The sequence below is a fragment of the Phaethon aethereus genome, assembly GCF_964289735.1.
Source record: "Phaethon aethereus genome assembly, chromosome: 11".
Lineage (NCBI taxonomy): Eukaryota > Metazoa > Chordata > Aves > Phaethontiformes > Phaethontidae > Phaethon > Phaethon aethereus.
Genome location: NC_138587.1, coordinates 769,755 through 781,913, shown reverse-complemented (window position 1 = coordinate 781,913; position 12,159 = coordinate 769,755). Strand labels below are relative to the sequence as shown.

At 38.4% G+C, this 12,159-nt stretch overlaps 1 protein-coding gene across 3 annotated transcripts in view; it reads left to right on the top strand.

The window, feature by feature from the left end:
- Nucleotides 1-12,159, top strand: part of IFT122 (intraflagellar transport 122) — a gene marked incomplete at both ends in the record, with an annotated part of 41,088 nt that overhangs the window by 472 nt on the left and 28,457 nt on the right. Inside the window, 14 exons of one of the 3 annotated variants that reach the window (XM_082004479.1) lie at nt 296-362; nt 1,331-1,415; nt 2,272-2,350; nt 3,120-3,196; nt 4,419-4,485; nt 5,511-5,657; nt 6,012-6,173; nt 7,097-7,172; nt 7,721-7,912; nt 8,643-8,781; nt 9,406-9,608; nt 10,066-10,203; nt 10,937-11,101; nt 11,931-12,128. In XM_082004479.1, coding sequence (XP_081860605.1) covers nt 296-362; nt 1,331-1,415; nt 2,272-2,350; nt 3,120-3,196; nt 4,419-4,485; nt 5,511-5,657; nt 6,012-6,173; nt 7,097-7,172; nt 7,721-7,912; nt 8,643-8,781; nt 9,406-9,608; nt 10,066-10,203; nt 10,937-11,101; nt 11,931-12,128 — 1,795 coding nt within the window. The remainder of the gene's footprint in view (nt 1-295; nt 363-1,330; nt 1,416-2,271; nt 2,351-3,119; nt 3,197-4,418; nt 4,486-5,510; nt 5,658-6,011; nt 6,174-7,096; nt 7,173-7,720; nt 7,913-8,642; nt 8,782-9,405; nt 9,609-10,065; nt 10,204-10,936; nt 11,102-11,930; nt 12,129-12,159) is intronic. The other 2 variants (XM_082004480.1, XM_082004481.1) reach the window with 2 other exon arrangements.

The following is a 12,159-nucleotide window of genomic DNA, read 5'->3' as shown; positions in this document are numbered from 1 at the left end:
GCATCTGTATTTGAGCAGTTCTGCTGCAGGCTTCTTCCAAGCCTCCCATCTGTGTCCAGGCCTGGAGCCTGGATGGTGGCCAGTGCTTCGGCTTCTTCCTGAGTGTGGGGAGAGATGATCGCAGAGGGTTCTTTTTGTTTGGGGAGTTTACTCAGGAATCAGATAAACTCTCCAGTATGCAATTAACAATTTTTGTTGTGTGGTATCTCTGATGTTAAAGGAAGTATATTTTCTGCCTACTAACACAGGGTTTTCTTGGGGGCGGGGTGGTTTGTGGGGTTTTTTTTTCCTTTAGTATTTATGATCTAGCATTCAAACCAGATGGGACTCAATTGATAATTGCTGCTGGAAATAGACTGCTGGTAGGGAAACTTTTTTTTCTTTTTGCAGTTAGAGCTGTATGAATAATTTCTTTTACATTAACTTATGAATATAACCTATCAAAAATTCTCTTATCTCTACTAGCGCAGCCTCATATCTACATATATATTAATGTGTGCTAACTGTAAAGTGTTTTGAAGCTTTTTAATGTTTCTTACCAAGTTTTAAGCTCTGTTTCCAAAAGTAATGAGATTTTATTTTACTTGCGCCATCTTATCCTCTCGTGCCCACCTGCTGGTTTGAAATCCATTAACCTGCATCCAAACTTGTCACAATGGCATGGTATACAAATACTGCATTGTTAAAAGTTTCATGCAAATCTCTCTGAAAGGGGAAAGAAACTCAAATTGACCACCCCTACTTTGTGAGAAGCTTCAGACAGAGCTTTTTGCAGTTCCTTGGGTCCACTTGCCTGCCTGCTAGCCCATCAGCAAGAACAGCTCAGTACCATGCTTCTCATGGTTCCTACAAAGCTTTCAGGTGAGGCAGGGATGGATGGATGGCACAATTAAAAAAATGTAGTTCAGAACTGCAGGACAGCAGGCTTTATTATTTTAAGTGCTTTCAGAGTGGTATATTTAGTGATGGCCCTTTCCAGTAATTTATTATGTTTAAACTTCTAATGTAGAGAAAGAAGTAAACAAAGCTGGCCAAATTAGTTGTTGGAAATTTATTTTGTGCATGTAATTTTCTAATACAGAGTCTTCTTTCATTCCAAGAAGTATTATGTTAATGAAAGCCCCTTCTATACTTTAAAACATTTCGTCTTGCTTGGAGTGTATGCTATGTAAAAAACAAACACAAAAGAAGGTGTAAGATCCTGTTGGACTTCAGTAATTTTATATCCTAGTCTTCACTGGAAGATTTTTTTTTTTAATGTATGTTTGGTTTTATTTGCATGTTTGTGTTTTGGTTTGTTTTGTTGTGTGTTTTTTTTCTATTTAAATAGGTGTATGATACTTCTGATGGAACCTTAATTCAGCCTTTGAAAGGACATAAGGACACTGTATACTGTGTGGCTTATGCTAAAGATGGTAAATATGACTTTGGGGGGCTTTGTTAGTCTGTTTTGTAAAGTGCATAATCTTACATTTCTTACTGCCAATTGATAAATGGAGAAATCAGGGTTGTTTCAGTAACAGTATTTTGAATATGTGTGTGTCGTGTTTTGTTTGTTTTTAATGGAGAGTTTGAGCTGCCATACAAATGCTACCTGCAGAAGTGCTGTATTTTTGCCTGTAAGCCCACCTGTTAATTCAAGAAATGTAGTCCCCACTTCCCCTCCCCTTGTATTTCAGTGATGGTTGAGTTTATATTTGTGGGGTGATGTGAGGAGAAGGCTTACCCCAGAGATCCCTCTTTCTAGCACTCTACCTGCCTCTGATTTTTATTCTTACAGTTCCTCTATCCCGAAGCTTCCCGGTCTTTTGGTCCTTCACACGTTACCATGCTCACTACAGACCTTATCCTGCTTCCAGTTCATTCACTGCCTCCGATTCTCGTTCTGTGGGGATTTACTCTTAAATAGGCAAAGGACTTCCTCTCAAATACTACTGTTTAAGTTACAGGTGATACCTGTGAAAATGTACCATTTTTCCCTTGACATTGTTAACATAAATCTCCAACCTGTGACTGGCAGTATTGGAAAGACTGGCTACTTGCTTGCATTGCTGGGCTTTAATGAGGAGCACTTGGTGGGAATAACAAAATAAAGTCATTGGAGTTTCACATAGTTGGAGGAACATAGTCACATCAAGACACTTGCAGTGTTAGGCCCTTTATTACTTAAGCCTTGTCAAGTTCAAGAACTTCTTGCTCTCTCTTTGATTGAGTATTTGGAGTGGAAGTGATTCTGGTATGTGTGGGATTTAAATTATATTTAATTCCTAGGCAAACGTTTTGCATCGGGCTCGGCTGATAAAAGTGTGATAATTTGGACTTCAAAGTTAGAAGGAATTCTGAAATACACGTAAGCGATACCTTTCAATTCTGTGCCTCTCAAAAATGGACTTTGATTATGCACTTTGGCTGTCAAAGTGTACATGCTGTTAGATTTGGAAGAAGGTTGATTAAGATCAGATAAAATGCCAGGGGGTAATAGGAGAGGGAAGAGGAAAAGAACATAGAAGTATCTGAATAAGGCAGGAAAGCAATTAAAGGCATAAAAGAGGGTGGGAAGTCTAGACAAATCTCTGAATTTAGAGGGCTGTCAGAGAACTGAGGCAAGTCTGTATAGATTGAAATAAAATGAAACAGAATATGACTCTGCTCTTTTATAATACACAAAATTAATATAATTCTGGTTCAAAGACCAAATTAAAGATAAGGTTTGGTACATTCAGTGTATTTCCATCTTGTGGCTTTGTTCTTATGTCATCCCTCTTAAGTGACATCTTCAAATTCTGTTTCTGAATGTGTATACACATTTATTACTAGTTAGTATGCACAAGCTAGTGTACTACTAGGAACATACACAGAATGTGGATATAACCTTTAATCATTTTTCACAAACCACCATCTACGTACATTTTTGATGAAATACAGTGAATCCTGTCACTTAGAGACAATTTTTTAAAGGTTTATTACTGATTTAGTTTACAGTAATTGTAGATTAATTTGATGTAATCGAAACTGAATTATTTCTGGCATCTGGTAAACCTTTTGTCTATCTTGCTGAAAGTCAGGAAAAGAGGCATGTTAGAATGACTTATTGAAATATGATTGTAACTTCATTCTAGGCATAATGACTCTATACAGTGTGTTTCATACAATCCCCTTACTCATCAGTTGGCATCCTGCTCTTCCAGTGATTTTGGTATGTCTTCTTCCTCTAACTTTTCCATTAAGCCAGTAAATTCTGTTAGAATTAATAGAATTAATAGGGTCCTGCACTTCGGTCACAACAACCCCAGACAACGCTACAGGCTTGGGGAGGAGTGGCTGGAGAGCTGCCTGGCAGAAAAGGGCCTGGGGGTGCTCGTTGACAGCCGGCTGAACATGAGCCGGCAGTGTGCCCAGGTGGCCAAGAAGGCCAACAGTGTCCTGGCCTGTATCAGAAATAGTGTGGCCAGCAGGAGTAGGGAAGTGATTGTGCCCCTGTACTTGGTGCTGGTGAGGCTGCACCTCGAATACTGTGTTCAGTGTTGGACCCCTCACTACAAGAAGGATGTTGAGGTGCTGGAGCGTGTCCAGAGAAGGGCAACGGAGCTGGGGAGGGGGCTGGAGCACAAGTCTGATGAGGAGCGGCTGAGGGAACTGGGGGTGTTCAGTCTGGAGAAGAGGAGGCTGAGGGGAGCCCTCATCGCTCTCTACAACTACCTGAAAGGGGGTTGTGGTGAGGTGGGTGTTGGTCTCTTCTCCCAAGTAACCAGTGACAGAACAAGCGGAAATGGCCTCAAGTTGCGCCAGGGGAGGTTTAGATTGGATATTAGAAAAAATGTGTTTACTGAGAGGGTGGTTAAGCATTGGAACAGGCTGCCCAGGGAGGTGGTGGGAGTCGTCATCACTGGAAGTATTCAAAAAACTTGTAGACGTGGCACTTCAGGACATGGTTTAGTGGGCATGGTGGTGTTGGGTTGATGGTTGGACTTGATGATCTTAAAGGTCTTTTCCAACCTTGATGATTCTGTGATTCTGTGAAAGTTGTATAGCTAAGCTAACTACAGATAGGTACAGTTCTTTATATCCAGAAGAGATGAGATACAAAGCTACCTAAAGTTAAGTTACTTATTTAAATCATTTCAACTCAGTTGGAAAGGTCTGTGTAGTGAGATGCCACAGGATAAAATGTACTACTTTGTTACTATGATTTTTTTGCAGAGACACCCTCTGTGTTACTTAGATGGATTTTTTTTCCCCATTTGCTGATAAATAATATGTATTTAAATGTCCTTCTGACTGTGGATGAGACTTTGATCCCTATCTCCCCTTTGATCCTAACTCCCAACTGAGTTTTCCAACAGTATTTGTTTCTAATCTGAACACTGGTAAATGCTTACTTGTAATTTACTTTGGTTTTTTTGTTTGCTTCAATCAAGGCTTATGGTCTCCTGAACAGAAGTCAGTTTCTAAACATAAAACTAGCAGTAAGATTACTTGCTGTAGGTAAGTTTTAAGGATTACCTCTGTCATTGAAGTCAGTTTCAATACAAACAATTCAAAATAATAGCAAGCTTAAAGAAAAAATATTCAGGTGAAATAGTTCAACGTATGCAGAGACAGTACCTAGTAGTATGAGAGAGGCTCTCCTGCCTTGCTGTTCAGTAGCATTGTGTACTTAATGCTGCTTCGCCATTCTCATCATTAAGATACCTGAGTAGTATATATAATGCTCCAGTAGGAATATGACTAATATTTGTCAACGATGATTTGTTCTTCTTTGTGTAGTCTTCTCAGAGAGAGCTTTTTTCTTTTCTTTCTTCCTTTTTTTAATAGCAAAGGGTTTTGGTTTTTATTTTGTACTGTTTATAAGTGAATTCTTCTGAAAGTATCAGAGAGGCGTTCTGGTCTTGAGCAAGTATCTTCTCTCGCCCTCTGTTTAGCTGTCTTGTGCAATAACAATGAAATGAAGTTAGAGGAAAAATAATTATACTTTTTGTTTGTAGAGCTGTTTATCTTCTGCATTGTCGGTATTTTCAGTAGAAGGAGATAGTGCCATTAATGGGGACCTGAAGGAAGGGTACCTTAATTTGTGTAAAGTCATCCAGCTAACTACAGCAGACACAATAGAAACCAGGTCTCCTCTGTCCCAGCACCATGCGGTTTGATCTGATCAGTGTTCTAAATGTGGCTTTTAAAAGAGTTGGGTCTACTGCCAACACTGTCATTCCCAAAATGTATCTGTTACGTAGCACATGTTAGAAGCATTGCAAGCAGATGATAGCTTTTTTTTTTATTTCTACATTTTTTTATTTCTGTGTATATTAAAATGTTCTTGCTGTAGTGCATGCTCTTGCCATAAATGTGGATTTAGATGCATAAACAAACTGTAGGATTGCTGGCTATCTCCCAGAACTCCCTCTTAGAAGTATATTTCAATCTATCATCCCTGTTTGAGTATGCTGTACCATCCTACCTTCCTGCTGCTTGTTTTCAGTAGTTTGCTCTTCAGTGTGTGTGTGTTTTATCAGCTGGACAAACGATGGCCAGTACCTTGCTTTGGGGATGTTCAACGGCATTGTCAGCATAAGGAATAAAAATGGTGAAGAGAAAGTTAAAATAGAGCGTACAGGAGGTACTTCATCTCCAATATGGTCAATTTGTTGGAATCCATCCAGGTAAATCATTTCATCCTTCCTTTTTTTCATGCTGAATAGATAATCCTTGGCTTATTGATTGCAGAAAGGCTTGACTTTTATCCCTTTTGAAACAGATTAATGCTGTGTACATTACCTTTTTTTAAGTGATTATTTATTGGGGTTTTGGCTTTGCTGTCAGTCTTTAATTGAATGGAAAAACTGAGAACAAGTTCCACTTAGATCTTGAGAAACATTTATTTTTTCTTTTGTATTGTTTTTTGTTGGGGGGAGGGCATGTCTGTTTAGATTGAGGGGAGAGAGGAGAGCTGTTTTTTCACTTCAATTCAGAGGGAATATGGTCCCAAATTTGTGAATAAACAATTGCTATTGCAGTAGGTGGGAGAATTTTTGGAGTAGAGCAGATGAACAAGAGGAGTCAGTTCACAGCTATTTAGAGGAGATACCGGTACTGAAATCCAGGCCTGGCAGTAGGCAGTATAGTGAGACAGAGGGAGAAGACCATGAGGAAGAAGAGACCTCTATGGATTTCAACTTGTGAGTCAAACATGAAAGGAACATATATATCTATATTATCTAGAACAGTTATTTAGAAAAAGGACCAAGGGCAGAGGGTATTACGCAGGGTATAAAATCAGATATTCAACAGTTGAGAAATTCTAGATGAACAGTTGCCTGTATGGTCTTAATTTATTTTGCTATTATGGGTTCATTATGGGATAGTTCTTAGGTATGTGATAGCATGTTCCTTTTCCCCACAGGTGCATACATCATGCATTGAGCAAAGGGAGGGTGCTTACTAAACAGTTAACTTCTCATTAGGGTTTTTGTCTGGTTCCTTTTTGTTCAGTTTATGGCTAGAGGCCTTATTTGCAGCAGAATGTTGAGATTACCATTTCCCTTCTTTCTAGGCAAGAAGCTGTGGAGAAGGTGACTCTCATGTTTTGTTCCAAGCTGAACAGATCGTGTCAGAGTACCAAAGTTAACAAATTTGAGACCTGAAGCTTTTCCTTGGTCTGCTGCTGGTCTCCCAGGAAATTTTTTTTTTCCCTGCCTGACACTGATAATTGTAGTTCACTCTTGCTCATCTGTGTTGACTTTGATGTTATGGTGGCTTTGTGCTAAGATCAGAATCTGGGCCCAGGTGCTTCATCTGTTAAGGGACTGTTAGCTTCACTGTACCCACTGCTTATATAGCTGTATGTGAAGTGATACATCAAGCTTTGCAGTTATTTGTGTAAAGGAGACTGATTTTTCTTTTGTGTCTCTAAGCGGTCTTCCTCAGTTTTAAATGGCAAGAAATATCTGCTGTCCTTTCAGTTTGTGTTTTTTTAAAGAGTAATATGAAGTATATTCTGCTATCCTATTACTTGGTTCTATTGTTCTAAGAAGTTTATTAATAAATAGCTGTAGAATTACTATGTAAATTTTTTTTGGTTTGTTTGTTTGTTTTTTGTTAGAGATGAACGCAATGATATTTTAGCTGTGGCAGACTGGGGTCAGAGGCTTTCCTTTTACCAGCTTAGTGGCAAACAGGTATGTTTTAGAAAGTGCATTCAGGAGTGGCAGGGCACTTCTGATTCTGTTTCGTGTCCTGTATTACAAGTGTTTTATACTAGTGCTTTATTAGCTACATTAAATGTTTTCTGTTTTCCCAACCTTTTATGAGTCTGCTTATTTTTTTAAACCATATTTTCCTTCAGCTCTTGTTTCTCCCATGGCAACTCAGCTGCTGTCTTACAATTCTTGTATTAAAGCCCTTACAACTTTGCTGACTTTTGTGATACAGTTTGCTGGTCTGTAGAGGACATCTTTGTATTTTTTCAAACAGTTAAAGGAGGGTTTGCGAGTTGCTTGTGTTCCGAGTGGACTGGTTTGGAACTGGAGGGATTCTTGGATGTATTTTAGAACTGCCTTTAGGAATCTGAATGTAGCCGGGGGTTCTGGGGTATTGAAAAGTTGTGCATAGCCAGAAAGATGAGAAGAATGGTATCAGTTATGGCACTGGTTGCCATGGGAAAATATGAAATGATACTTTTGTTAATGTTTTTGATTTTTTTTTTTTAATTTATTTTCCCTTATAGATTGGAAAGGACAGAATGCTCAATTTTGATCCTTGCTGTGTTAGCTATTTTACTAAAGGAGAGTATATTTTACTGGGAGGTTCAGATAAACAAGTTTCCCTCTTCACGAAGGATGGCGTGCGTCTTGGTACCATAGGAGAGCAAAGCAGTTGGGTGTGGACGTGCAAAGTTAAACCAGACTCCAACTATGTGGTGAGTAGGAACATTTTTCTGCCATTTTCACAGACAGTTTGTCATATAAGGTAAGGCCATAGATTTCAAACTCAGTTGCTTAGTTGAGACATTCTTACTGAGGCAGCAGAACCTAAGCAGTGTCAGTGTCTAGTGAGGTTCTAGAACTACCACTGAAATTCAAAATACCCTGCAGAAGTAAGAAGGCTGTAAATTAGCGTAACACCCATTTTCAGATGGTATAGCATTTGCTGCATTTTGATTAAAAAAGAGGAGGGAAAAGAAGAAAAAAATGGCAGCTAGTAACTTTGAGGTTGCCCTAATCTAATTCCATGATGGGAAGCAAGTGTTCATATCTGAGTTTCTAGTGTTACACCTTGTGGAACATGCCCACAAGGCAACCATAAATGCCATCAATGCTTCACTCTGTGTCATTGTACAAATGTGAAGAGATACAGAGTGAGTTTAAAAACAAACACACACCACCACCACCACCACCAAAAAAAACTCAGCAACAAAATCAAACCAAACCCTACCCACCCAACATGGTGGTCTGCGTGGTCTATGCTGAGATCAGTCCTCATTTTGCATTTCACTTTTACCACTGTTTAAGTACAGGCAGGCTGTAATTGGTATCAATCTATAAATTATGCAGGAAGAGGAACATTATGTTCATATAAATAACTACACCTTTTGCCAATTCTTACCTACATGTACCAATTAACTCAAATTATTTTCTTCTTGTGTTCAGGCAGTAGGATGCCAAGATGGAACAATATCTTTCTATCAGTTGATTTTCAGCACTGTTCATGGCCTTTATAAAGATCGCTATGCTTACAGAGACAGCATGACTGATGTTATTGTCCAACACCTCATCACTGAACAAAAAGGTAATTTCACATTTGCAGTCAGGCCAAAGCTTCATTCTCATTCTGTTTTGTTTTGGTTTTAATTAATATCCATCAGAACACTGGGAATATATGCTGCATGTACCAGACAGATTGTTGCCACTTTGACAGTAAAACTGAGGAATACTGTTTGCAGGATGAGTGTGTAAACTTGGATTCTGGAGGATCAGTGCTGACAAGCTTCATAAAAGATGGGGGATTTGAAAGGACACTGGGAGGGGCAGAGGCTTTTAAGATAAGGTTTTAATCTCTGTGAATGAGATAAAAATGCTGTACATCATATTTAGCTTTTTTGTTTTTCTTACTTGCAACCTCAAGGGTTTGTGCTGATTTTGTTTCTCTGTATCCACTGGCTTTTTCTGGCAAGGAGTCAGAGTATTGCTCCAGAATGTGCTGTTGACAAATAGTGGAGGGTGATAAATTGTGGCAGGGATGGTAGATTATATAGATGCAGAACAACAAACATATCCAAGCAGGAATCTGCTTTTAATTTGAGAGGTGCTTTAGAAAGATTCAATTTTAATGTATTAGTAAGTTTTCTGATTTCTGTATCCGTTATTTTTGTGTCAGCCTATACTGTATTGGTTTTGTGTTTTTTCTCTCTAGTTAGAATAAAAGGCAGAGAGCTTGTAAAGAAAATTGCAATCTACAAAAACAGATTAGCAATCCAGATGCCAGAGAAAATCTTGATTTATGAGTTATACTCGGATGATTCTTCAGATATGTATTATCGGGTGAAGGAAAAGATAGTAAAAAAATTTGAATGCAACTTGCTGGTTGTGTGTTCCGATCACATTATTTTATGCCAGGTATGTGCCTTAAAGTCTAGCGTAGTCTTGGGGTACACTCAGACTTGTAGGAAAAGATTGTGCTGGATAATCTATTACAGTTTTTCCCCAAGGTACCAATGTGTAGTGCTGTTGTAATGTGCAGTACTTCGAAGCAATAGCCGTGGCATGCCACAGGTGTCCCTGTTTCAGTAAAACAATCTCTGTAGGGAATTTGATAAATTAGCACATAATCCAGGGGAATGTTTGGGTGAGCGTGAACTACTAGAAAAAGGTGCGGGTTTTTTGACTGTGTTTGTTTATTTGTAGCATTGGAAAGCCTTAAAAAATTCATCCTGTTAAACTGACTGTTTGACTTTATGGTTTTATAGGTAAAAGTAGGTCCGCATGCTAGTATAGGTATAAATATAGCACATCAAAGACACAGTGGTTTTATCTTTACCTCCATGCAGTATTTTGTATGTTGTTGTGTCTTTAGGAGAAAAGATTACAGTGCCTCTCGTTTAGGGGCATTAAAGAACGAGAATGGCTAATGGAATCTCTTATTCGTTATATTAAAGTAATCGGAGGACCTCCAGGAAGAGAAGGCCTCTTAGTTGGTCTAAAGAATGGTCAGGTAACACATAATGTCTGGTATGTGTCTTTTCACTGCAAATGAAATCTGTTCTATGCTCTTAGGGGGAGACCTTAGGAGCAGGATGCTCTTTTACAAACGAGACTTTTATTTGACAGAGTCTCATCTTGTGTTTAAAAACTAACTACTTCTCTTTCACGTTCTCTGGCTGTAAAATTCATACAAACATGTTTAACTTTGTCTAAGGTGTGTAAGCGGTTAGGAACAACTGACAAAAATTGAGTTCTTGGTGAACTGAGAGAACGTTTGTCCTTAGTGAGGGTTGGGGTGTGAGTGTGTACACTTCTCCTGATGACCACTTGTGAAGGTGTGGATGTTCTAGAGGTTCACAAGCCAGTTAGCATCTGAAAAGTTCAAACTGGAGCCCAGAGGTATTGATACAGAGAGGAAGTTGAGATCCTTTGTGTGTCCTATATCTATACTATATATTCCTGTAATATTACAGTAATGTAATTGTTTAACTAGTGGAGCTTTAAAAAATCCAGAATGTATAGCGTATGTTTTATTTGTCTAGGCTTGCAACGTACAGTATCTTCTGGAAACAAGTCAAGATACCTCAAACTGAAAGCATTTCCTTAATTTTGATACACAGATTATCACTGGAAAAAAATTGCAATTGCATGCTTTAAACAGTGTTAAAGTTTGTACCTGCTGTGCTATTTCTAGTTTTAGGAACAAAAATGGATGGACTGACTTTGGTTTCAAATATGTCTAGATTCTGAAGATATTTGTCGATAATGTCTTTGCAATTGTTCTGCTGAAACAATCCACAGCTGTGCGCTGTCTGGATATGAGTGCATCCCGAAACAAGCTGGCAGTGGTTGATGAAAACGATACCTGCTTAGTGTATGATATTCATACCAAAGAGTTGTTGTTTCAGGTAAAACTCAAAAGTCTTAAAGGGGGGGTGGGGGTGGGGTGGAGGAAGTGATTTGGAGCACAGAACATACCACGTGTTGCTGTGCAGAAATTTATATAACTGTCGTTTAAGCCATTAATCACATTTTGTAGGATATAACTGTGATCTATTTCTCTATCAAAGCTACCCTTTTAGAGATGGTAGACAAGGAATTAGAAGACAGGAGATATATGTGAGCAACAGCTGAATAAAGAGCATTTAAATGTGTGACCTTTTCAATTTAATTTCAAATTCTGTCCTGGTTCCCTTTGAAGCATTACAGTTAATGAGCATTTTGGCTTTATCATTAGTATGAACAGAATTAAAGCCTAAACGTCTTTGTTTGTCGTGTATTCCCAGACTATAAAATGAATAATGGTAATTCTGTCTTCATTGGCAGTTTAGCAGTCACTGTAAGGGTTCACTAATGTTGATGAAACATTTTCAGAGAACACTGGATAGAAAGTATGAAGTGCTACAAAGATAGGATCTGTAACTTTCTTTTTGTTACGGGCAGAAAAATGATCAATTAAGTGTGCTAGCTGACAAACAGTGTATTATTGTGGAATTTTATATTATGTTCTACAGTTAGATCATCAGTAAATACAAAACAATTACACCTGTTTATTAAAATGTAAAATATGTCCCTGTAAATCTATTTAAGAATATACTAGGCTTTAGAATATTACAAATGTAAATAATAAGTGTGTGTGTGTACACACCCAGGCTATAATAGAATGAAGGATGCAGATTTCTTAGGAAAGAAGATGTGATGGCATCTGTTGTAATCATCGGTTATTTTGCTTGTTAGGAACCCAATGCCAACAGTGTGGCTTGGAATACACAGTGTGAGGATATGCTTTGCTTTTCTGGAGGGGGTTACCTCAATATCAAAGCTAGTAACTTCCCTGTCCATCAGCAAAAACTTCAAGGCTTTGTTGTGGGTTACAACGGCTCCAAGATCTTCTGTCTTCATGTTTTTTCTATGTCAGCTGTTGAAGTTCCGCAGGTAATCCTTTAATCTCATTAAGTGTTGCTTT